Genomic DNA, 27,392 nt, shown 5'->3' on the forward strand with positions numbered 1-27,392 from the left:
CATTAGTTGTCTACCAACAGGTTTGCAGGGCTGACACATGGAATAATATATAGCCTATATACTGTATATATATATATATATATATATATGCCTATGTATGTTTTCTTTTCATATTTTTTATTACATTATTTACGTAAGTTAACACCCAGTACTTGAACAGTTTAAAGTGTAATCCGGCAATTCAGGACGGGACGCAGCAAACCAGCTCAATTTACAGCTGGTCATGGTCTTGGCTAAGCCGAAAATACATGACCCGGCGGTGCCGGGGCTGAAAAATCCTCACGATGTCTTCCAGTAAAATATAAAACATAAAAATGACAATAGCCAATTCTGGCTCCATAGCTGTTTACTCAATTATATCAAATGAATTATCAGGATGGCAGCTGTCCTCTCGCACCGTTGCTTGGCGCCAGGAGGAACACCTGGTTGCGCAATTAGGAAATCCTACGAAGGCTACATGATGCATCCTTCGAAGGATGCAGCCTTCACATTGGGACACAGCTACAGTTTCAGAGTCATTTTGGCATCATGACTTAACTTTGTCGCTGCAATATAGGAAAACGGTAACATCTATCAGGACGAAATCCACATTTTGTCAGCATGGTCTGGAGATAATATTAGATTTTGGTGAAAATCGGACAAACGGTCTAGGAGGAGTTTGAAAAAGTAGGAATTGAACGAAAATCAAGATGGCGGACAGGAAGTGCTGCCACATATGGCAACCTTGGTATCTATGTTCTCTGTGTGCCCCAAGAGATCTATTAAGACCAGTTTCATTGCAATAGGCTAATTTATTCAAAATTGATCAGCATTTTTGTAAATTTCATTATAACTTTTGACCAAAAGGTGACGGTCTCAAAATCTTTTGAGTACCTTCAAGGCTTGGTGCTGATCGTACATACTGAGTTTCGTAATGTTACACCAATGCATTCGTTAAGTATAACATTTTATATCACAATACTGTATTGAAATCTATGGCAATTTCATGTTTTTGTTCTATTGTAGCGCCAACAAGAGGCACGATCCTACCATTTTTTTATGTGTCCTCATAGTAATCCCATACATGTGTGTCAAATTTGGTGAAAATATCTCATTTGGTTTTGGAGGTATAGACATTTATTTATATAAACGCATAAAAAAGTATCCACACACACCTGTCTTTGTTTGCATTTTCTTGCCACTTACTATTAATATTTTGTCATGTGGGTATAAGCGATCGACCAACGACCTATGTTTCCAAACTTCCTACGGTGGCTTCATTTCGATTGGTCAAACGGTTTCGAAGATATTGGCAAATGTTTTTTAAGCGCTAAATCACAACGCTACCCAAACCGTAAGGCAAAACCTTAAAATGTTTGGTATCGTAGGACTCGGCAAGGATTCAGGAACCTAAGGAGATGACTCCCGAGTTATAAGCATTTGAAATTTTGATTTTACCACTCAGGCTCCTTCAGGTCATCGTACTGATGACCCATTCCGAGTTCCGTAACGATCCGTTCATGTGTTCATAAAATACAGCATTTTGGTACAAAATTCAAAATGTCTGAAACCTAAAATGGTCGATATGGAAAAATTGGATATCAGTCGACTCTGCATGATGTCCTGAATCTAACGAGACCACTTTTATGATGTTTGGACAAAAAGGTTAGAAGTTAAGCAAAAGTAGCCGTTTATTGTATCTCCGGACCAGCAGGTGTCACTGCACCAAAACACAGTATGTGGCCTCAAGGCATGCTTGTGATGACATACATGTACCAAGTTTGGTCTGAATACAATAAAATGTTGCGGAGATACAGCGTTACTTTTGTTTTTGCAAGCGCTACATAAAATTAGTTTGCACGGTATTTGAGAACGGTTTGACAAATCAACATGAATTCCATAACTTTTGTTGGCATGGTCTGAAGATGATCTGATTATATTTTCGTGAAAATCGGAGCAACGGCCCAGGAGGAGTTAGAAAAAGTAGGTTTTTCTAAGAATTCAAACAAATGGCAAACTATTTTTTCATGATGGGAAATAACGTCATAGGGTGCAATCGAATCGACTTGAGCAATGGAATCATTGGAAAAAAGAATTTGGTTTCTATCCCTGTGAATTTGTGTGTGTGTGTGTGTGTGTGTGTGTGTGTTTGTTTATGTATTACTGTTTTACTGATTGTTAAACTCTGCTTCATGTAAAATCTGTTGAAATTTGATTTTAACCTCGGATCGACTGCGTGGAGGAAGGTGTCTCAATGCCCCAGCTAAACTTAAAAGAAAATGCTCTTCCTCATCTGGCTTGCTATTAATGCGGTTCAGGACACAGGGCTGATCTGCCTCAGCTCTTCTCTTTGAAGCAAGAGCACGGCGAGAAGTTTTAGGGGTGCAGAGTGGTGGCACATTAGTGGAGTCAGGAGATCCGGGCTGTGTGGTGTTGGCCTGGGTTTGGGTCCGGGACTGTGTGCTCTCATCTGATGTCTGTGGGGGACAAATCAGAAAATTAATTTAAAAAAATGAATATATGTATATAGATAAAGTATACTACTAATTATAATCCTAATTCCATCCTTTGACAGAAATAATAACGATTGCTCGGAGTGTATCCTGTCACTGACAAATCAGTGGCTGTAATTAAATCATATCACATGATACAATGAAGAAACTATCGAGCATACATAAACCGTTATTAAAAAAGAAGCTTAACTTCATTCAACGTGACAATAAAAAATATATATATATTTATAATTTTTAATGAACCCATTTTTAACTTAAATTTTAGTCGGTCCATTCTCTCACTGCTATGCTCTCCTCTCCTCTCATTGAAAATGTATGTATTGCCTAAGTACCTCGACCAGCTCATCGACATGGCCTCTTTTTCTCTTGGCTGGTGGTCGTGGCTCCTCCTCATCTTCGTCATCCACTGCTGAACTTGGCCCTGGTGTGTCCTCAAGGAAGGAGGCAGGTAGGACAGGGGGGTTGGTGGAAGGCCTCTGTCCCAACACCTCATCCATGTGGGCAAACCACGGCCAAGTTTCAGCACTCGCTCCCTTACGCTTGCAATCCTACGGCAGAGCAAATAAACCATGCCTGTTAACAAAAACAACAACAGCACAATACATTTCAGCAAAGACGCGTCAATTAACTTGCTTACGTAGTATTTTTTTTTTAAGTACTTCCATTTTTGTCTGGCCTCTGAGGGAGCGGTCTCCAGCAGGCCCATTTTCTTCAGAACTGTCCTAAAACGAGATAAAAAGGAAACACTTATGAAGAACATTAAGACGGGCGCAATCTTGACATAAGTGCAATCTTAACATTACAAAATATGACCCAACAGGACAGGCATACAAAAGTCCTAAGGTTTGGTTCAAACATTTGTAAACATACCTTGCATGACAGTACTACAAAAAACAACTAAGTGAAAGACTATTGCCTTATCTAGTGGGCTGTGGGCTTTGTATAGGGTGAGGACTATTTGCTATAAAGAGAGTCTAGTGGAAATAGGCCTTACCTCCAAGCCACACTGTCTGAGTTATCGTCCTCTGTAAATAAATGGTCATTGTCAGCCCTCATTTTAATAAATTCAGCTGTCCGCACCTGGAGCCCTAAAACAAAAGAAAATATTAGTTTTGCAAGCAAAGGGTCCATCAGTTGTATCCTTAATTTCCTGAGAAACGAAGGACACATTTGAAGTCTCTTTAGAATCCGGGTAGCTTTTGTCACGAAGGTTGCAGCCTTTGAATCGGGTTAGCCTTCGTTGTGCCGATGTGACACAATCGCACTTTAAATGCCTCTCTGGAGGACGCAGTCTCCGAATTGGGACAAAGCTCATGTTATAAACAGTCACTTGTCGCTAACTAGTGGCATAACAATGTAATCGATACAATCGTTGTTTGAAGCACCACGTTTTTTTACAAAAGGTTAACAAATCTCATGATCACTACCGTAGACATCAGTGTTTATATCCGAAATATACACTTTTATCCCAGTACTTATGTGATCATTTTAATATTTGCAACACAGAAACAACGATACTGTGTGGTTGAAAATGCTACTGTTTGTGAAGCTGTTTCATACACAACTGCTTTCTCAGCAGCAGCGCAAACACAGATTTGAATGTTACGTTGTGATTTTGTCAAATGTTTAATAGACAGAGGCGAATTGTTGTCATTTAGGAATGAGATTGAGTGAGCGATTACTTATGCATCTCTACTTCTAAGGTGTTATAAATAGTTGTGTTCATGAGGAGAAAAACAGAAGAAAGACTTTCTCACCTTTGATCCTATAACTAGGTATTGCCTCAATCTCATGTAGAACACCTTGGACTTCAGACATATTGCCAGCATTTGAACTTGGGGATGTTCTTGGAGACATTTTCACTTCAGTTTCCTTGCCTACTGGGCCTGGAGTCTGAGGCTGGCCCAAAGACATTTGGCGATCAAGGCTCTGATCCTGTGATCCAACACTTCTCCTTCCTTCTGGGGATTTAGGAGTTTTCTCCTCAGGCTGAGGCTCTAAGCGAATTTGCTGGACAACCTCACCAGCACTGAACTTCTGAGGCGTTTTCAAGGGTGTTTTCTTCTTCTGGGAGACAGGAGTTACATCTTTCTCTGTCGATGAGGGGGTGATGGACCCTACAGACGGCATATCATCAACAGGTTTCTCTTTCTGACTTGCAGGAAATGAGCTCTGAGGGAAAGCTGTCAACACACATGACAATCACGGATATGAAATTAAATTCAAGTAGAATTAGCAAACTAGGAAAAAGAACTTACAGTAAACATGTTGCAAAAAATGAATGTATAGAATATTACAGAAAATTAATTTCATGATCACTAACCAAACAAATACTCTGACTTCCTCTTCTCTGCATGAACTGGTGTGCTTTTTTCCTGCTGGTCTTGCAAAGCCTACAGGATGACAAAATCAAAATTTAACAAAGAAATAAATTATAAATTAATAAAAAATACCCATCATCTGTTTCACAAGACTCACATCAACTACACACCTGAACTGTAGTTGACACTGTCGGTGTCTTGAGAGGTGGGTACTCAAACCTAACATTATGACAAGATGAAACCACACAAAACAAATTATTCTCAGAACAAGGATTCTCCGAGAAAGATTTATTTTTTATTTATTTTTTTATAATTACAATAAAAATCTGAATCACCTGAAAGAACAATCAATGATTGTGATGAGATCACCATGCTTTAACCGTTCAGATTGATTGAGAACTTGTCCATTAATAAGTGTGGGGTTCACAGAGCTTAAATTGGTCAAAATGAACTTAAACGAGAGAGACAATAAATGAACAGCATGTTGTGTGTTCTTATATGCAAAGAAATGGTTTAAGAAAACGTATAATGTTATACCACATAATTACCTCGTTGTTCTCATTCAGCTCTATTTTACAGTGCTCATCTGACACCTGCGGATGCTGAATACGAATATCACAGTCCTGCTTCCTAAAAAGGTAAGAGTCCACATTAAAACTGCTTCTTTGTCCAGTTGCATATATGGCCTATTTGGTAAATGAGAAATATTAAACTATGATGCCTGTGGTGTATTTATTTTTTTAATGCCATATCAGCAGCAACGGCTATTAATGACAAAAATCAACAGTATTTCAACTTTTTGATTACAATATAATTTCTATGCATTGTATTTAATGTGTTGTAAATTGATATTCGAAGATGCATCTCCCGTGTATTTCTAATTTCACCACAAATTATTCAAAAAGATTAAAATATAATTCTATCAATAGCTTCTTGCACTATAGTGCCTTTTTGCAGGTAACATTTTGTTTTTGTTCATTGATGTCTAGAACATTTCAAATAATTACAGTTACAGCCAGACGAACGACATAAGCACCACACAATCAAGTACATTATTCATTTGTTGTTCAAGATTTCCTTTTTTGAATTATACACATTAAACGTGCGCATTTAAACAATTGGTAACACTTTATTTTGATGGTCCCTTTTGAACATTCTGTTACCTATAAGTAACTGTGCAACTACATGTCAACTAACTCTCATTAGAGTATTCGTAGACTGTCTGCTTAATATCTGCAAACTCTTTATTGTGATGCTCCTCCAACAGACACTTTACTGACTATAAGTAACTTTGCAACTACATGCCAACTCATTCTAACCCTACCAGTCTACTAATGCTCTACTAACACTCTGATGAGAGTTAGTAGACATGAAGGGACAATGTTACTTATAGACAACAGAATGTGTTAAAGGGACCATCCAAATAAAGTGAAACCAAACAATTTAGTTGCAAATTATTTTTTTCAGGGAAACGCACTGCTAAAGTAGTTCGGCAGGTCTTGACCGCATTACAGTTCCATATCACTTCGTGTTTACTGTAGGCTAATAACGGAAAACAGGATACAATTCATAACTAGAAAAAAAAATGACAGACAAGTTCTAGCCTTATAGTGAAAAAAAGTATACTTTATTGTATTTGAAATACATTCCCTTTTTCAATAGTACATTGCAAATATACTAACAAAAAAATTACTATCTTTAAATATATTAAAAGTATATTAGCATCATGCTATTTTCACAATACAACTTTTAACACACTTTAAAATGATTGTACTTTAGAATATTTTTCTATTTACGTATTTAATAGAAAACGTAGTGTTGTTTCTAATTTTACCCAGCTTCTTCAAGTGTGCATGGCTGGCGTATGATATTTGGACGTTTTTTCACTGCGGTCAAGCCAGCCGCCACCCCGAAATGCACTGTCAATCTAGCCACTACACTCTACTCCATATTGGGTCAAATATGGACTAACCCAGCCGTTGAGTTACACTTTTAACCCAACGTTTGGGTTTGTCCATATTTGACCCAAAATTGGGTTGAAACAACCTAGCATTTTTTTGAGTGTATATTTCCCGTTCACGCATACACCAGCTATTACGGTAACCGTCAGACAGTCATCTGATTTGAAAACTGTTGATCTTCCGGCGAAGGCGATTTCACATTAATTTATTAAATCCGTCTATCAATCAATCGATCGATCTATCTATCTATCTATCTATCTATCTATCTATCTATCTATCTATCTATCTATCTATCTATCTATCTATCTATCTATCTATCTATCTATCTATCTATCTATCTATCTATCTATCTATCTATCTATCTGTCTTAGTGATGTAATATTAATCATAGTGTAATTTTCAGTAATACAGGTATAACTGAAATGTTCTATAGCTCTGCCATAGCATTTCACTGATCTTTATGTATTTTGTTCAAGAAATTATATAAGCTTTACTTTGTTAATGTACTCTTATGTATTTGTTTTGTAATGTACACAACAAGATACTATATTAAAGTTTTTTTTATTTCAAAGTCTGTGTGTGTCTTAACATTTATATTTAATTATTTTTGCACTTTTAATATACCATTTTAAATACTGAATAAAACAGCTTTATAATAAACTTGCTCTTTTTAAAATGTGCACCCTGTTGACTTCAATGGGGCACGTTTTAAACCTGCTTTTAGCCTCTTAACATCTTTGATGTGTCATTACAAGTGCCCAGCCATGTTAGATGATTCCTTCAGAGTGAACACGGTGAATCTGACTGCAGTAGATGTGAAAGATATTAATAAAAATGATGTTATTTCTGTACCTGTATTTACATCCTGTTTTCGGTCGAAGTCCAAAGTAGTCGATTGTCGAGTTCACGTGCGTGATCATAACTCGACAATCGACTACTTTGGACTTATGTACAGGATGTAAATACAGGTATGTGCGCTGGCTGATATAACATCTTTTTTATTCATATCTTTCACATCTACTGCAGTCAGATTCACTCGCGTTCACTCTGAAGGAATCACTCACATGGCTGGACACTTGTATGACACATCAAGGATGTTTTAGAAGAACTGGTTAAGTTTAAAACTTGCCCCATTGAAGTCAACAGGGTGCAAATTTTAAAAAGAGGATAACACGGTGTAGGCAACACTGATTTTTGTCGTTGTTCTCTGTATTGACAGCACTCCAAATTTACAAAAAAATGTGCTCAATGTTAAAATTGACCGGAGTTCTCCTTTAATGTAATCAATCAAACTTCAACTCATGTAATAATATTTTATTTTTATCTTGATGTATATAGTTAAAGTGAAAGAAATAATTAATTCTTAAACAGATGTAGGCTATGTATCGTAATTGTTATCGTCATTTTTTTTAAATCAAAAAATATCGTAGATGGCGAAAAAAACTATCTAAGTTACCGATAATCATTTCGAATGTATGCTGCCTATGCTACTACGTTATCTAAGCTAACTAAAAAAAACACTAAGAACAATAAATGTTTAATTTCACTATCTAGCCTATAGCTTCGGTTATAGTAAATTAAACCTATAAGTTAAAATACATTAATGGTCGTTATATAACACACAGTTCAAACGACTTGTATAATAAAGTGATTTCTGATTTGTAACTAGCACTAAAGCGATTAACGTTACCCATAAAACGTGCTTTGAACCAATTGGATTGCTTGGGTCCTCCTAAGCTGGGACTCATTTCTTCACCACACTGGCAAGCAAGAGACAGTATGGGAGCATGTACAAAACAATATTAAACAACGTGATGGTTCATATCATACCCGCGGGATAGTGGGGGATGAAATGAAGTGGCATGATATCTTATGAGCACATTTGTTATTATTTTGTTTTGTAAGTCGGAGTACACAGGTCTTTGATGCGCTTCTCACCAGCTCGTTCAACAAATGCCATCTCTATGCTGTCAGTTTGTGTTGAATATGGGAACGCAATGTGCGCCATTTCACCAGAGTTGTAAGGTAAATAATCTATACGCCAACACAGCATATTTGTATCAATATGTTTCTAAATATGCAAACTTTCCTCAGCTGGCGACTCATTACTGTGACTCAAATACTGTGATGGTGCAATAACTAACTATATTATTCAGTAAAGTTTTTAAATTTTGTGTCGTAAATGTTATTTATTCAGAACCAATATTCCCATCAGTGTTCTGTATTTCTAAATCAGGATATTTGTATGCCCTCTTAAATTGATTATCATGGCAATTATTTTTATTACCTTTTATAAAGGCAATTTTCCCCAAACCTTTATCCATTGTGTTTGTTGGATAGTGTTTGTTCGTTCCTCACATAACACTAACAGCATTATAGTTTTAAATATTCATAGACATCATGTCACTTACCCAATTCCCCATATGGCCCTATGCACCCATGTAAGCCATAATTATAAATAAATGTGTTACTGACCTTCCGAACAGACAGGGTGGTGTGAAGGGAAATTCAGTGCCATCTTCTCCATGTCTTTCGATCAGCACCATCTTCCCGAGCAAAGGCATTTTAAAACAAATGACCTTGTTTAGCAAACACAAAAGACACAATTTTAAAAGTCTATCCTCTGTCACGGGTCACAAATTTGACACATGCCAATGAAAACCGGATGTGCAAATAAGCATAGGTCTAGCAATGTAAAGTTCAATTGATCATCAATTACAACCCTAAGGTTCCTGGCCGACCTTTATAGGAATCGTGGATGACGTGGGTTGGTCGGGTTCACTAGGGGTTTTTGCAGGTTTTTTTGCAATGGGGTTTCAGGGTTTTTCCTGGCTGAAATCGAGATGCAGGTCGCAAAACCCTGATAATGTGTTTTAATAATAAGATAATGAAATATTTTTTTTTCGTAGACCATCATATGGGGGTCCGCGGGCATGCCCCCCCTGGAAGAATATTTTGTACATTTTAAAGATAAATTCATTAATCTGGTGCACTTTGAGTCACCCGAATCCGCCGTTTAAAAAAAATAATCCACCCACTAACCGCCCAAACCTATGTTATTCTTTAATTTAGATATATCTGCATCTGATCATCACATTATTCAAATTCTCAGTGTTAAACATGAAAATTTGCAACTTCACACTGAAGTAGGCTGATTTAAAATGAACATTTATTTATCTCTAACCTATTTATTTAGGTTACTTTGACTTTAAAATAAAAGTTATTCTTTTGGCAAAATAACATTTCCTTAATAGCCTAAACAGAACAGCACTGTTGGAAAACACTCTTATCAGAATAAACAATTTTACCGTTATAAAGGTAATTTTTCCCCTAATTTTATTAAATGTATGCTCCATCTTTCATTTCAAATTCTTAAATTTGATCAATAGCCTACATTGAATTAGAATAATAAGACACTAGGCTGTTTACTTATCAATCAAATTAAATAATTTACATAGAAAAATTACGGTAACACTTTACAATAAGGTTCGTTAGTTAACATTAGTTAACTACATTAGTTAACATGAACTAATAATGAACTGCACGTATACACCATTTATTAATGTTTGTTCATGTTAATTTCAACATTTACTAATACTTTATTAAAATCTTGTTAACATTAGTTAATTCACTGCGAACTAACATGAACAAACAATGAACAGCTGTTTCTATTAACTAATGTTAACAAAGTAGTTACAAATGTATTGCTCATGGTTAGTTAATGTTAGTTAATACATTAACTAATGAACCTTATTGGAAAGTGTTACCAAAATTACTGTATTAAATGAGATTATGAGAGTGTTTGAAATATTTTTTTAATATACACCTAAGAAATGTTGAAAAGAAAGATACTTTGAAACTAAACCGCCAGTAGGTGGCGGCAGGCGACCGTCTTAATGAGCGAGTCATTGAGTCATTTATTCAAGGCTGATTTATTCAGAATGAGGCAGTTTATGAACATAGATATTATATAGAGACTAGATGCCCTATTGGCCGCTGGGCACTGAGAAATACGGCCGCCATCTTAAACCGGTCGTACTCCTAGTTTCGTTACTTAGCAGCAGTTAGATTCCAGAGCACTGTGGAGCATTTTCCTGTTCTAATCGGCGGACCAGCGCAAATAGGGCCCGGGATTACTTTTAACAAGTACATTTTAACATTACCGTACGTTTGGTTGTATTTTGTGAATAGAATATTACCAGATAATTGAGGAGGAGCAAGGATCTTTGATATTACTGTACTGAAATCGTAGCCAGCTAACGTTAGCTAGGCTGTGTTTACTGCATCACTCGGCATGGAGAGGTTGGGTAAAGTAATAATTACAAGAGCTTCTCGGTTATCAGATACAAGCATTCAACGGCCCTGTAGTATAAACATATATAAATATAGGTTATTTGTGTTTGCGCACGTGATATCAGGAAGCAATGTAACGTTAATAACGTTAACGTTAAGTTACCTGTGTAATACACACATGACGGCGTCGGCGATGCGCAAATCGAGTGTGTGTGTGTGTGTGTGTGTGAGAGAGAGAGAGTGTGTGAGAGAGTGTGTGTGTGTGTGTGTGTGTGTGTCACAAATCATTAATGTTTCTTCAACTTATTAAAATATCTTACTTTACTGCAACTCTGTTTCTGCTTCTTTATCATATTTATAGTGTGTGATTCATAAAATACCGGTACCTTATATCCTACATCACATATTATGATTTTGGACGTCTGGTCACTTTATATCTTATATCAGAATATTATATTACTGTTAAGCCTACTATGAATATTAAAATATGCCGAACCATGTGTCCTGTATCATAGCTACATGAATGACATTTGCAGAAAAAAACCCCGCATGAAAATCAGTTGGGTATTCAGTGAGGTATGATTAATTAAATGCACTGACAGCTCATTGCACCTGCCATACAGATTACACTGAGTGGAGCGGGTGACCGGTTTAAGATGGCGGCCCCACGGCTCGACCGCGCTAATAGGCAGTAGCGGTCGATAGGGCGTCTATCTATATGATGTCTATGGTTTATGAATAGGTAATTGAATTTTTGACTCAACCGACTCGTTCAAAACGCTGAATCATTCAGTAATGAAACATGGCTTCCTGTGAGATGCGTGATGGTTCTGCTGTGATCTTTGTTTAAAACTATTTTCGCTGCTGAACAGTCATTGCGTCTTAAATGTAAGTGACTTCATTTTAACAATTTGTTTATTGAACTGTTATGAAATCAGTGTCTTGGTTTCAATCGTGATGGTAGGAAAACAGCACTCTGGTCGTGTGATGGTATAATATGTTATAAATAACTGCGCAAGCCTCAACAGTGCAACTTTAGGCTTGTTTGAGATGCTCATTGCCCTGCCTGAAATTTATGCGAGAGTAGGCGACTGCAGTGAGGGGAGGAGTGATAAAAGTGAACTCCTACTGTCCAGGGCAGGGTTTCCCAAAAGCATCGTAAGCTTAAGTTGATCGTAGAAGAATTGCGACCAATGGTCTCTACGATCAACTTAGGCTTACGATGCTTTTGGGAAACGCAGCCCAGGTGAAAATAAAGTGTACTTGAGTGCACTAAAAAAAAAACTTAAATACAAGAAAGTACATTTGTAGTACACTCTTATTTTTTGTGCTAAAGAAAACGTAAAAAATTATAAATACACTAATTAAAAGTATATTTTTACTTAAGTAGTACTTGTGTAATTGCGAAAGTATACTAAATACTATTGATATTTTAAATGTATTTTTAGTGCATAGAAATAAGATATACTATTGAAAAAATGCACAGAAGGGTTTTAGTAGTGTATTTCTTACAAGTACATTTGAAACGCATTAAAAAATAGTTCATTGTTAGTGCACTTTTAGATAGCTATCATAAGTTCAAATTAAATTGATTTTACCAGAAATATGTTAGAAATTTATTCACAAATGTGCTATTTAAGTACACTTTATCTAAATACACTAAATAGCACTAACACAGAAATTTATTTTAAGTGTAATTAGATAGTTAACCTAAATTAATTTTGTTTAAAATATGTTAGCAATGTAATAGTTTAAATTAACTGTGCTACTTAAGTATATTTAAATGCACTAAATCTTAAATTGATTTTAAGTCAAACATAGTACACATATTCAGAGGTGTGTTGCATTAAAAAAGCATGCAGCGATCACTCTACATAAAGTTATATTTGGATTTTCATGAAAAATACAGTAGATATAACCTTGTTGGTGCTTAGGCTATACTATAAATGCACTAGTATCACATTAAGCATGTTACATAAAAGTGTGCTTTTGCAATACAAAATGACAATATGTTTTCCACATTTATTGTCATTAAAAAGAAAACAGATATTTGAATAATTGACTCATTTCACAGTAATCAAAAATAAATCACTTAACACTGCACAGTCTGAGTTAATATTTAGGACAGGCGTGACAACTGTATTTTTCTAACTGTTTGCTTTGTATTGCATAACATTATATATATATATATAAAAAAAAACTTGCAGGCTTAGAGGACAAGTAGTCTGTAAGTCATCTCACATTCATAGTAATGTGTAATCAGTTCATATTTAATCTCTCTCTATATTATTTGGGAGTGGAATAACATAGGTTTTGGCTCTTGTATCTATCAAAACACATTTTCTGTAGAACAGATCAGTGGGAACCGGTTAAGATTAAAATTTGGACACATGCTGCTGTCCCGAGAATTTTAGGTTTATTTCGCTTTTTGAGTGAGCATATCAGTGAACACCCCTGACCACTCGGTGGTCATTTTGTGTAGGTGGGGGGAGGGGAGCGAAATAAACCTAAAATTCTCGGGACAGCAGCATGTGTCCAAATTTTTATCTTTCTATTTCATCAGAAACGATCTGTAAACAGGGCTTTAAGTGTAAAACACCTAACTTACCCTTTAAATTTAATTTATTAACCATTCTCTTAATAAGAGAAAATAGTCGGTCCATTCTCTCACTGCTATCCTGTGCTCTCATTGAAAATGTATGTAATTAAATCATATCATATGATACAAGAAACTATCGAGCATACATAAACAGTTATTAAAAAAGAAGCTTAACTTCATTCAACGTGACATTAAAAAAAAATATATATATTTATAATTTTTAATTAACCTATTTTTAACTTAAATTTTAGTCGGTCCATTCTCTCACTGCTATTCTCTCATCTCCTCTTATTGAAAATGTATGTATTGCCTAAGTACCTCGACCAGCTCATCGTCATGGCCTCTTTTTCTCTTGGCTGGTGGTGGTCGTGGCTCCTCCTCATCTTCGTCATCCACTGCTGAACTTGGCCCTGGTGTGTCCTCAGGGAAGGAGGCAGGTAGGAAAGGGGGGTTGGTGGAAGGCCTCTGTCCCAACACCTCATCCATGTGGGCAAACCACGGCCAAGTTTCAGCACTCGCTCCCTTACGCTTGCAATCCTACGGCAGAGCAAATAAACCGCCTGTTAACAAAAACAACAACAGCACAATACATTTCAGCAAAGACGCGTCAATTAACTTGCTTACGTTGTATTTTTTTTTTAAGTACTTCCATTTTTGTCTGGCCTCTGAGGGAGTCTCCAGCAGGCCCATTTTCTTCAGAACTGTCCTAAAACAAGATAAAAAGGAAACACTAAAGAAGAACATTAAGACGGGCGCAATCTTGACATAAGTGCAATCTTAACATTACAAAATATGACAAAAGGACATGCAAGTCCTCAGGTTTGGTTAAAACATTTGTAAATATACCTTGCATGACAGTACTACAAAAAACAACTAAGTGAAAGACTTTTGCCTTATCTAGTGGGCTGTGGGCTTTGTATAGGGTGAGGACTATTTGCTGTATAATACACAAGAGAGTCTAGTGGAAATAGGCCTTACCCCCAACCCACACTGGCCGAGTTTTTGTTCCCTGTAAATAAATGGTCATTGTCAGCCCTCATTTTAATAAATTCAGCTGTCCGCACCTGGAGCCCTAAAACAAAAGAAAATATTACAACAAGTTTTGCAAGTGAAGGGTCCATCAGTTGTATCCTTAATTTCCTGAGAAACGAAGGACACATTTGAAGTCTCTTTAGAATCCGGGTAGCTTTTGTCACGAAGGTTGCAGCCTTTGAATCGGGATAGCCTTCGTTGTGCCGATGTGACACAATCGCACTTTAAATGCCTCTCCGGAGGACGCAGTCTCCGAATTGGGACAAAGTTCATAAACAGTCACTTGTCGCTACTAGTGGCATAACAATGTAATCGATATTGTTGTTTAAAGCGCCAAGTTTTTTACAAAAGGTGAACTGCTCTTATGATCGCTACCGTAGATATCAGTGTTTATATCCAAACTATAAACTTTTATCCCAGTACTTCTGTGATAATTTTTATATTTGCAACACAGAAACAACGATACTGTGTGGTTGAAAATGCTACTGTTTGTGAAGTTCACACAACTGCTTTCTCAGCAGCAGCGCAAACACAGATTTGAATGTTACGTTGTGATTTTGTCAAATGTTTAATAGACAGAGGCGAATTGTTGTCATTTAGGAATGAGATTGAGTGAGCGATTACTTATGCATCTCTACTTCTAAGGTGTTAAAAATAGTTGTGATCATGAGGAGAAAAACAGAAGAAAGACTTTCTCACCTTTGATCCTATAACTAGGTATTGGCTCAATCTCATGTAGAACACCTTGGACTTCAGACATATTGCCAGCATTTGATCTTGAGGATGTTCTTGGTGACATTTTCACTTCAGTGTTCTTGCCTACTGGGCCTGGAGTCTGAGGCTGGCCCAAAGGCATTTGGAGATCAAGGCTCTGATCCTGTGATCCAACACTTCTCCTTCCTTCTGGGGATTTAGGAGTTTTCTCCTCAGGCTGAGGCTCTAAGTGAATATGCTGGACAACCTCACCAGCACTGAACTTCTGAGGCGTTTTCAAGGGTGTTTTCTTCTTCTGGGAGACATGAGTTACATCTCTCTCTGTCAATGAGGGGGTGATGGACCCTACAGACGGCATATCATCAACAGGTTTCTCTTTCTGACTTGCAGGAAATGAGCTCTGAGGGAAAGCTGTATGAGTAATATCTTCATTTAACAAGTAGGATAGAAGAGAATCGAAAACCGGCTCTTGAGTTGTGACCCATTTAGCTTCCTCATGATTAACCTGAGGTCTTGCAAGAGGTGTTTTTGGTAGCTCAGATTTCCATGGTTCAACATGGTCCTGTTTGGGCATTTGGTAGAGCTCAACAGATTGATCCACAGATGGCGGTAAATTTGACCCATCTTTTAAACAAGTGTCTGCAAGTACAACACACATGACAATCACGGATATGAAATTAAATTCAAGTAGAATTACCAAAACTAAAAAAACTTGTTTACATGTTACATTACTATGAATGTGAGATGACTTACAGACTACTGTACTTATCCTCTAAGTAAACATGTTGCAAAAAATAAATGTATCACTAACCAAACGAATGCTCTGACTTCCTCTTCTCTGCATGAACTGGTGTGCTTTTTTCCTGCTGGTCTTGCAAAGCCTACAGGATGACAAAATCAAATTTTAACAAATAAATAAATTATAAATTAATAAAAAATACCCATCATCTGTTTCACAAGACTCACATCAACTACACACCTGAACTGTAGTTGACACTGTCGGTGTCTTGAGAGGTGGGTACTCAAACCTAACATTATGACAAGATGAAACCACACAAAACAAATTATTCTCAGAACAAGGATTCTCCGAGAAAGATTTTTCATAATTACAATAAAAATCTGAATCACCTGAAAGAACAATCAATGATTGTGATGAGATCACCATGCTTTAACCGTTCAGATTGATTGAGAACTTGTCCATTAATAAGTGTGGGGTTCACAGAGCTTAAATTGGTCAAAATGAACTTAAACGAGAGAGACAATAAATGAACAGCATGTTGTGTGTTCTTGTATGCAAAGAAACAGTTTAAGAAAACTTATAATGTTATACCACATAATTACCTCGTTGTTCTCATTCAGCTCTATTTTACAGTGCTCATCTGACACCTGCGGATGCTGAATACGAATATCACAGTCCTGCTTCCTAAAAAGGTAAGAGTCCACATTAAAACTGCTTCTTTGTCCATTTGCATATATGGCCCATTTGGTAAATAAGAAATATTAAACTATGATGCCTGTGGTGTATTTATTTTTTTAATGCCATATCAGCAGCAACGGCTATTAATGACAAAAATCAACAAGTCAAGTCCAGAATATTTGTATAGCGCTTTTCACAATACAGATTGTATCAAAGCAGCTTCACAGTATTAAATTAAAATAATAATAAAACGTACATGTTTGGTAATGCTAATCAATAGTATTATTCATTGATTAATTAGATTGAATATCCCCAACTGAGCAAGCCAAATGCAACAGTGGCAAGGAAACGAAAAACTCCATCAGGTGACCTAAAACTCCATCAGGTGACCTAATGGAGAAAAAAAAAAACTTTTTTTCTGGGAGAACTGGGAGAACCCAGGCTCAGTCGGGGGCCAGTTCTCCTCTGGCGGTTATGAACTAGACTAGAGGCTAGCGTAATCGACATTAGCTGTCCTTGTTTGTAGGTAACGTTAACCAGCATAACGTTAGCTATAGGCTATATCACTGTGAGTACAGTAGACACAATAAATGTCATGAAATCTTAACGCTTTAATCACAAACGTTTCTGTTATGGCATCCAGGCGCACAGCAGCTGTCCACTATGTTGAAATATTTAGGTTTAAAGGGCACCTATTATGGAATTTTGAAATTTACCTTTCATGTAGTGTGTAACATAGATCTAAGTGAACAAAAACATCCTGCAAAGTTTGAAATATGAAAGTGCACCGTATATAAAGTTATTGTCTTTCAAAAGTGAGAGTCGACTCTGAGTCATTTTTATGAATCGTTACAAGACCGAAGCTTTTTCTCTGACTAGATGACGTCAACTTGTCAAGTTATTTGAATATGATACGCCCACTTATTGCGCTCCAAGGCCAGGGAAATATCATGGTGACGAGACGCTGTGTTCTGAAGTGCGGCTCAAAAGCCAACTTTTTTCATCTGCCCAAGGAGGAGCATTTGAAGACTAAGTGGCTACAATTCATATAACTATACCACAGAAGTATAGTCCGAGCCTTGTGCTTTGTTCGCGTCATTTTGAAGACGATTGCTTTTTAAATGCAATCAAACTTGGATTCGCGAGCTGGCTGATATTGAAGGAAGGTTCAGTTCAGTGTATTTGCATCAGCTTCCTCCTCCGTATCGCAACCTGTAAGTGTTATTAATAATTGTTGCTTTTATATTTTATGTAGCATGCTTAATAATAATTTTGTTTGTTGTGTAAGCACCGTTTAGCTTCTAGGTCTTCAATGGCAATTGTATTGAGATATGTGAAGTGTTTGTCGTTGTTTTCGGAGTTGTCTAAAGAATAGAGTAATACCTCGTAGTAACGTAACTGCATTTTTTGTGTGTAAAAACGTTATGTTTATGCATCGGGCTAACGCAAACAAAGACTGATTGTGCTTTTACAATATGAACTCTGGGCTATGCTCGCTAACATAACATTAAATTCTTTATCTTATTTTTCGTTTTTTACTACAAACTATAAAGCAGTGGACTATAATCATTATTATAATACAATTGAATTGATAAAAGCACCATTGTACTCCGTGTTAAAAATAAGTATTATCTCTGTAAACACTGCTGGGTCATCTGACCAATCAGCGCAGATTAGCGTCGCGCAGAGGAGGGGTTTGAAAAACGAGTCGTTGAACGAATCATTTGGGAGTCGGTGAGCAAATCAGGTAAAAATAAATGCATATTATAAGAAAACAAAAGTGTTTTTTGTCATTGCATGCATGTAAAACTGTTGTTGGGGACTCCCACAACAACATTAGGAACATTTTAAATGTCATAATAGGTGCCCTTTAAACAGTCTGGCTTTGAATAATCATTCGACCGCTATGGATACGACCATAGACATCATATAGATAGACGCCCTATCGACCGCTACTGCCTATTAGCGCGGACGAGCCGTGGGGCCGCCATCTTAAACCGGTCACCCGCTCCACTCAGTGTAATCTGTATGGCAGGTGCAATGAGCTGTCAGCGCATTTAATTAATCATACCTCACTGAATACCGAACTGATTTTCACGCAGGTTTTTTTTCTGCAAATGTCATTCATGTAGCTATGATACAGGACACATGGTTCGGCTTATTTTAATTGTGACCAGATGAAGTGGTTTTGTTAGGATCTAGACACCTATGCAGGCTAACCTCCTTTGCTTAGTTTCCCACTCGGGTCCTATAGGGCGTGGTTGGATCTAGGAAGTGGTTAAAAGCTGCGTGCAGAGTTGAGGGATTGTTTTTTTTTTTTTTTTTTTTTTTTTTTTTTACAAAAATAGTATTTCAGTTTATTATCACCACTAATGTGGTTAAAATATTGAAGGTCGACAAATAATACTGTCCAGAGGCACACAAATGGCCAACAGCAAGGCCTCGCTATCACACAGAAACACAGTGCATTAAATACCTCAATCTCAGTTAGCACAGCACCCCCAATATGAAAACTCTGTACACAGCAAGCTCAAAAACACGTGTGAAACCACACCACATCTAAGTTAGAGACTGGCTTAGGGCAAGTGCTGCACAATGTTACAGTAATGCTCGTCAGACCCTTCAAAGAAAAAGGCAAAAAGAAAAGAACAAAACAAATAAACAAAATACACAATAAACCTTGGAGGTACAGTATAATTGATACGATTACAATAAGGGGGGAAAAGCGGCAATTACACCCAGAAGCACTCCGTTTCTGTAACACAACACAAACATACCATAAGCAAGCACACATAGCATCAAATCAACTGTACAAGTTTCTTTCTATTAAATCAACTGTACAAGTTTCTTTCTATTTATGTTGTCCTTCCCTGAGTTACAAAATAGTATTTCACACGGAATATCACACCAAATAAATATCTAAAATCTATTTTTACCCACGGCAATAATTCAACACGTTTAAGCAGGGAAACCACAAACCAATCGCACAGTATATCCCACACTTATGAGTTAAATCATTATATAATTACATTAATGGATTACCTTGCACTAAGGATGCCCGCTCTTAGTTGTATTAACTACTAGTAGTTAGGGAAAGTTAAGCATTTCTTTGGCCAATCTGCAAAAAAATTTCTTACCAATAGCTTTTTTTACCATGTGTTCCTATAGGTGTCTAGTAACACCTCCCAATTTATCCACGGCCAAATCCTCGGGGAAACGCCTGGAGAGGCCATCAAAGTTGGGGTGCCCAGAGGGCCTGGGTACCAAAAAAAAAAAAAAAAAAATTTTTTTTTTTTACCAATATTAGCTTTTGAGATGTCTAACTATGGGTTTTTAGGGGTGCTGAATCTATCCCAGCCATTAGTTTTGAGTAAAAATGACTCCAAATCCATACAAAATCCATAAAAATGTTTAAAACCATTACAAAACAAAACTTCCTAAATCAGTTTAAAATTTACCAAACCTCATCCAACTCCCCTGCATCTCCCTCACTCCTGTTATCATCTGGCTGGTTGATGTTCTGGCAAGAGTTACCATGACAGTTCCAACAAACAGAAATACACTTGACTCCTAGCTGCACCTGAGAGTGTCACAGTCCTCAGCACAGTTGCAGCTGACAAACTTCAGAAGGTGGTCCGGTGCAATGGGACCACCTCTGTTGTAGGGACTGGTGCATAACCTTGTTCTCCTTGTTTCCATCCATACTCAAGGACATCCAGTTATGGACTTTGTCAAGTCAAGTCACCTTTATTTATATAACGCTTTTTACAATACAGATTGTATCAAAGCAGCTTCACAGTGATAATATGAAAATAATACAACAAAGTTTGCTTCTAGAAGAACATTGCGTCATCGTCCACCTTAAGTAAGGTAGATCAATAATATTGTTGAATATTAAATGTCCCCAACTAAGCAAGCCAACAGCCAAGGCAACAGTGGCAAATAACCAAAACTCCATCAGTGACAGAATGGACAAAAAAGCATTGGGAGATCCCAGGCTCAGTCGGGGGCCAGTTCTCCTCTGGCCAATCAGTGAACAGTGTATGATTATGATTCAGGCAGCATTACAGGTCAGTTATGACACAAACTAGTGAGCAAAGTCAGATTGGATCAGAACATTTATCCAGTTCCATCTGGTTGGAGGTCGGAGTCATCACGTCGGTATGTAGACGGGTTTGTTGAGGATCAGTGCTGATGGCTGTCGTGTCGATGAGGCCTTCACAGGGCTGATGAGGGATGCTTTGTGGATGGGCCCAGGCGCAGGTCCATCCTCTGATCTGGATACGGCCCGGATTCAGCTGACTTCAGTAAACAGGAGAGAGACTAGTTGACTAGTGTAGCAGACTTTATAGCAGTAGCCTATCTCTGGTCTGGAGATATGCCCGCAGAGAGTGCTGTGCTGCAGCTCCTGTAGTCGGAGGCAGTTTCTCAGGCTTGATGCTCCCGGCTGCGGCCCGGACAGTTGAACAGTTCGCAGCCAGCTTTGATGATGTCCCTTTTCTTGGCTCAGATGTCATTGAACACATCCATGGCCCCCTCTGCTTTGTCAGTCTTGCAGAGCTTGGTGAGCAAAGTTGGTTTGCTAAACCCAGAAATTGCTGATACGGTATCGCAGCCAGAGAAGCTGTGTAGGAAGATCAGGTATGTAACAGAACCTCTCCGGGAGGGCCACCCGGATCTTTCCAACATCGTAAGATGTGTCTTTAGCTGTTGTGAGAAAAACCGGGTGGTTTGCCCTATGATGGACCAGCATAACCATAACGTCGGTGTCCTCGGCCCTCACCTCAACAGAGGACTCTATTGCCTCATTTAGTGATGCACACACGATAGAAGTGTCAGCATCATCAGAGCATTGGTGTACACCCCGAAAGCCAAAAATATTCAGACTTATAAAACCGTGCGTATGCCAGAACCTGCGCAGAATTCACTTTATAAATACCAGTCAGCGGAAGACTGTGCACACATGCGTCTCCTCCCCGAAATAACCTTACAACGCCTAGTTTTACTATGCATATCCTCATCTTACCACTGCCACTTTACATTTTTAAACAATCTACTTTTAACTTCTTATTAATTTTAAATGTCTTCTATATGTATGATTGTGTATTTGAATGTTTGTATGCTGTGTGTAACTTTGTTGCCTTGCACCTTCTGTCTTATCTTGGCCAGGTCGCGGTTGCAAATGAGAACTTGTTCTCAACCGATTAACCTGGTTAAATAAAGGTGAAATAAATAAAATAAATAAATCTGCATATAATTTGCATATGATTATTCATCCACATGTTTAACGGTACAAGACATTAGGAAAATATGAAATACGGATGTGCAGTCACATTACATTAATAAAAATGATTTAGTAGCCTCTCCTTGTCATGATTCTAGTCAGTGTTCCCGTCTTGTTCCATGTTTAGCAGCTCCCCATTATGTTTAATGTTTATTAGTCTCCCCAGGTATTTCCTATTAGCCACGCCCTCTTGTTTTCTTGTTTAGCTTGTCTACTTCTGTATTTACGCCCTGTGTCTAGTTTCAATCTTTGTCAGTTCTTAACGTTATTTGTTCTGGTTAGTGCTGGGTATCGATTCAAATTTCAAGAATCGATTCGATTCCGATTCTCAAGATCTTGAATCGATTATCATTATTCGATTCGATTCGATTCGATCCGATCTGATCGATATATTTTTAAAATCAAAAGTTTTAACTGTTCATGAACAATCAAGTGTTTGTATTAAATAACATTCACAAACATACATTAATGTTGTAAAAATGTATTGTTCACTCAATGTGTTAGATGTTAGATAAGGCATTACTAATGCCGCATTAGTTTAATGAATGGTATCTTAATGTAGTGTTACCAACTAAACAGGAGATAAAACGTGTTTTATTTGACTTGACTGTCCTTTTATTTAATCCAAAACTGCGTTCATATTTAGAAGACCTTTTAAACTAGATACAACCGCACACGATACCACTTTAGGGGCCGTTCACATATCGCGTTTTATGCGCGTGCAAATTCAGTGAGAAGCACTTCAATGCATCTCAACAGGTCATGTGTCAAAAACCAGCGGCCTTTCCGTAACAACATGGAAAGCTCGACCGAACAGCTGATCATCGCTGTACAGGGCGGCTTTTTATTTCTCATCTCAATGAATATATCTAGTAGTAAAGCTAATGCAAGGGCTAGAAATCAATTAATTATTTGATGATACTTCCTTGTCATCATGGAGAGCGCAGTTTGCGCCGCTTTCTCCTCTCCACAAGCGCGTGCTTTCCCTTTGCGTCTGTCGTTGCTATGCAACCATGAACAGAGGCGCACCTGGAAAACGAATTTGCACGCGTAAAAAACGCGCTATGTGAACGGCTCTTTCCTCCTTTCTTGTCAACAAGTGGATTCAGAGAAACCGCATTAGCAGCGCCGCCAGTCGCCGTGTGTTTATGGGGAAAATGTAGGCCTGTTATTAAATCGATCCTCTGAGTTACGGATCGATCTTTAGAAATTAATATGAAAATCGATTCAGAATTGGTGAATCGATTTTTTCAACACAGCACTAGTTCTGGTCAAATCTGTTGAGTCTTGTTCCTGAGTCTGAGTCTATATTTATGTAGTTATAAGTTTATTAAAGTAATAAAGTAATGCTGCACGTGGATCCTGCTTCCTCCTCTGCTTCAAACTACCGTGACAGAAGAACTGACCATAACATGGATCCAGCAGATTGACTCTTCCGCCTCCGCCAGGGTAACTGTCCGATGGAGGAATATGTGAAGGAGTTTTGTGAGCTTTGCCATGGGGTGGACTTTAATGATGCTGTCTTAAAGGACATATTTGGCCATGGACTTAATAAGTTTCTTCATTTCCTCATGCCTGACGATACCCCTCACTACACTCTAGTGCAATATATGGGCTTTGCCCTTTTATTGAGCGGTTCGCCATTTACTGTGGGCTTTGCGGATGAGGAACCCCGCAAGCTCACAGTATCTCCTAAGCCTGAGCCAGTTCATGTCATGCCCTCTTTGGCAACTCTAGTACTCACACCACTCGCCAGCACACCAGAGCCTCATCGGATCTGCCCCGTCATGGCCGCCAGTCCAGAGACTCGTCCCGCCAAGACCACCCTTCCGGAGTTTCGTCCAGTCTTGACCACCCTTCCGGAGTCTCGTCCAGCCGTGACCACCCTTCCGGAGTCTCGTCCAGCCGTGACCACCCTTCCGGAGTCTCGTCCAGCCGTGACCACCCTTCCGGAGTCTCGTCCTGCCGTGACCACCCTTCCGGAGTCTCGTCCTGCCGTGACCACCCTTCCGGAGTCTCGTCCAGCCGTGACCACCCTTCCGGAGTCTCGTCCAGCCGTGACCACCCTTCCGGAGTCTCGTCCTGCCGAGACCACCTTTCCAGAGCTTCTTCACGGCATGCCCGCCACGCCTGAGCCCTCGTCTTCGAGCAAGATGGCCGTCACCACGCCTGTGTCTTCGGACAAGATGGGCACCTCAACGCCTGTGTCTTCGGACAAGATGGCCGCCTCTACACCTGTGTCTATGCCTGTTTCTTCAGACAAGATAGCCGACTCCACGCCTGTGTCTTCAGTCAAGATGGTAAGATGTGTCTTTAGCTGTTGTGAGGAAGACCGGGTGGTTTGCCCAATGATGGACCAGCATAACCATAACGTCTGTGTCCTCAGCCCTCACCTCAACAGAGGACTCTATTGATTCATTTAGTGCTGCACACACGATAGAAGTGTCAGCATCAGAGCATTGTTGTACACTGATCCTACTTCTTTGGAAGGTCTCAGGAAGGAGCAGAATGAGCTGGGTCTTGTTTTGCTTGTTGTCAAGGAACTTTTCCCGTGGAACAATGTTTTTTTTAAGTCTGAACGAATCTGAATGTCACAGCATGCATTTTTTGTACGTCTCAGGTGGTCATGGTCCTTGGTGGAGCTACCGTATCTGTCAAAGATCACAGTAATCCGTAGGTGCTTCTCTCCATTGATTTTGGGAGCAGATCTGATGACTTGACCTTGTGCTTGGTTTCCATTGTATCCAGAACAGTTTTCAGCTCAGTAAACAGCCCAGATGGAGAAAGACAATGATGTTGTTAACGCCATAGTTGGATGGTTGGAGGAAGTCAACCCCTTCGATTCCATACGTGACAGGAAGACTCTGGTATCTTTCTCTACGGGGTTCAGCAGCACTCCCGGGGACTCAGTCAATGCTGATCAGGCAGAGGAGGTTGGCAGAGCCATACAGGCCAAGATGGATGGGAAAACTGTTCTGATACAAAGTAGGATCAGTGTACACCAATGCTCTGATGATGCTGACACTTCTATCGTGTGTGCATCACTAAATGAGGCAATAGAGTCCTCTGTTGAGGTGAGGGCCGAGGACACCGACGTTATGGTTATGCTGGTCCATCATAGGGCAAACCACCCGGTTTTTCTCACAACAGCTAAAGACACATCTTACGATGTTGGAAAGATCCGGGTGGCCCTCCCGGAGAGGTTCTGTTACATACCTGATCTTCCTACACAGCTTCTCTGGCTGCGATACCGTATCAGCAATTTCTGGGTTTAGCAAACCAACTTTGCTCACCAAGCTCTGCAAGACTGACAAAGCAGAGGGGGCCATGGATGTGTTCAATGACATCTGAGCCAAGAAAAGGGACATCATCAAAGCTGGCTGCGAACTGTTCAACTGTCCGGGCCGCAGCCGGGAGCATCAAGCCTGAGAAACTGCCTCCGACTACAGGAGCTGCAGCACAGCACTCTCTGCGGGCATATCTCCAGACCAGAGATAGGCTACTGCTATAAAGTCTGCTACACTAGTCAACTAGTCTCTCTCCTGTTTACTGAAGTCAGCTGAATCCGGGCCGTATCCAGATCAGAGGATGGACCTGCGCCTGGGCCCATCCACAAAGCATCCCTCATCAGCCCTGTGAAGGCCTCATCGACACGACAGCCATCAGCACTGATCCTCAACAAACCCGTCTACATACCGACGTGATGACTCCGACCTCCAACCAGATGGAACTGGATAAATGTTCTGATCCAATCTGACTTTGCTCACTAGTTTGTGTCATAACTGACCTGTAATGCTGCCTGAATCATAATCATACACTGTTCACTGATTGGCCAGAGGAGAACTGGCCCCCGACTGAGCCTGGGATCTCCCAATGCTTTTTTGTCCATTCTGTCACTGATGGAGTTTTGGTTATTTGCCACTGTTGCCTTGGCTGTTGGCTTGCTTAGTTGGGGACATTTAATATTCAACAATATTATTGATCTACCTTACTTAAGGTGGACGATGACGCAATGTTCTTCTAGAAGCAAACTTTGTTGTATTATTTTCATATTATCACTGTGAAGCTGCTTTGATACAATCTGTATTGTAAAAAGCGTTATATAAATAAAGGTGACTTGACTTGACAAAGTCCATAACTGGATGTCCTTGAGTATGGATGGAAACAAGGAGAACAAGGTTATGCACCAGTCCCTACAACAGAGGTGGTCCCATTGCACCGGACCACCTTCTGAAGTTTGTCAGCTGCAACTGTGCTGAGGACTGTGACACTCTCAGGTGCAGCTAGGAGTCAAGTGTATTTCTGTTTGTTGGAACTGTCATGGTAACTCTTGCCAGAACATCAACCAGCCAGATGATAACAGGAGTGAGGGAGATGCAGGGGAGTTGGATGAGGTTTGGTAAATTTTAAACTGATTTAGGAAGTTTTGTTTTGTAATGGTTTTAAACATTTTTATGGATTTTGTATGGATTTGGAGTCATTTTTACTCAAAACTAATGGCTGGGATAGATTCAGCACCCCTAAAAACCCATAGTTAGACATCTCAAAAGCTAATATTGGTAAAAAAAAAAAATTTTTTTTTTTTTTTTTTTTGGTACCCAGGCCCTCTGGGCACCCCAACTTTGATGGCCTCTCCAGGCGTTTCCCCGAGGATTTGGCCGTGGATAAATTGGGAGGTGTTACTAGACACCTATAGGAACACATGGTAAAAAAAGCTATTGGTAAGAAATTTTTTTGCAGATTGGCCAAAGAAATGCCTAACTTTCCCTAACTATAGTGCTCTGTTCGGCTACTAATCTTCCCGTTTGAGACCAAGGGGGCTGAGAATGAGGAGGATAGCTCCGTTAAAGTGCATCTTCAAATAACAAGCTTTCTAAATTTCATGCAACAGTCAACAACAGATGCTTACCGTCCCCGTTTATCGCTACAAACAGCAATACGTCGCCAGTGTGACGAAAAGCTCTCGTTGCTCCAGCTCACAGCTGAGAACAAGGAGAGAGACGTTTTAACGTGACTTAACTACATCGGTAGGCATCATGCTTTGTATATAAAATAAAACGCTTACCGTCCCTGCTTTCAGCTGCGAACAAAGGCGATGCGCCGACCAGTGTGAATGAATTACTCCCAACTTTTAACAAGTTGTGCTTGACGCAGAAGAATGAGAGTTCTGATTTCCAATGTGACAAACGTTTACCAGCTCGCACTTGACGCACGCTAACCAGGCCAACTAAAAACAATCCCTCAACTCTGCACGCAGCTTTTAACCACTTCCTAGATCC

At 39.0% G+C, this 27,392-nt stretch overlaps 1 protein-coding gene across 1 annotated transcript; it reads right to left on the reverse strand.

The window, feature by feature from the left end:
• LOC306989659 (uncharacterized protein) lies at positions 1-27,392 on the reverse strand. Its single transcript, XM_079595549.1, has 20 exons — positions 27,179-27,392; positions 27,023-27,095; positions 16,754-16,835; positions 16,541-16,656; positions 16,392-16,440; positions 16,224-16,293; positions 15,398-16,051; positions 14,645-14,738; positions 14,291-14,372; positions 13,985-14,203; positions 9,250-9,353; positions 5,362-5,443; positions 5,149-5,264; positions 4,984-5,032; positions 4,816-4,885; positions 4,250-4,675; positions 3,487-3,580; positions 3,130-3,214; positions 2,825-3,040; positions 1-2,456 (listed from the first exon to the last, which is right to left on the reverse strand). The coding sequence occupies exons 7-20, from the start codon at positions 15,984-15,986 to the stop codon at positions 2,148-2,150; spliced, it is 2,535 nt and encodes an 844-aa protein (XP_079451675.1). The 5' UTR covers positions 15,987-16,051; positions 16,224-16,293; positions 16,392-16,440; positions 16,541-16,656; positions 16,754-16,835; positions 27,023-27,095; positions 27,179-27,392; the 3' UTR covers positions 1-2,147.

Source organism: Phoxinus phoxinus, assembly GCF_949152265.1.
Source record: "Phoxinus phoxinus genome assembly, chromosome: 21".
Classification (NCBI taxonomy): Eukaryota; Metazoa; Chordata; class Actinopteri; order Cypriniformes; family Leuciscidae; genus Phoxinus; species Phoxinus phoxinus.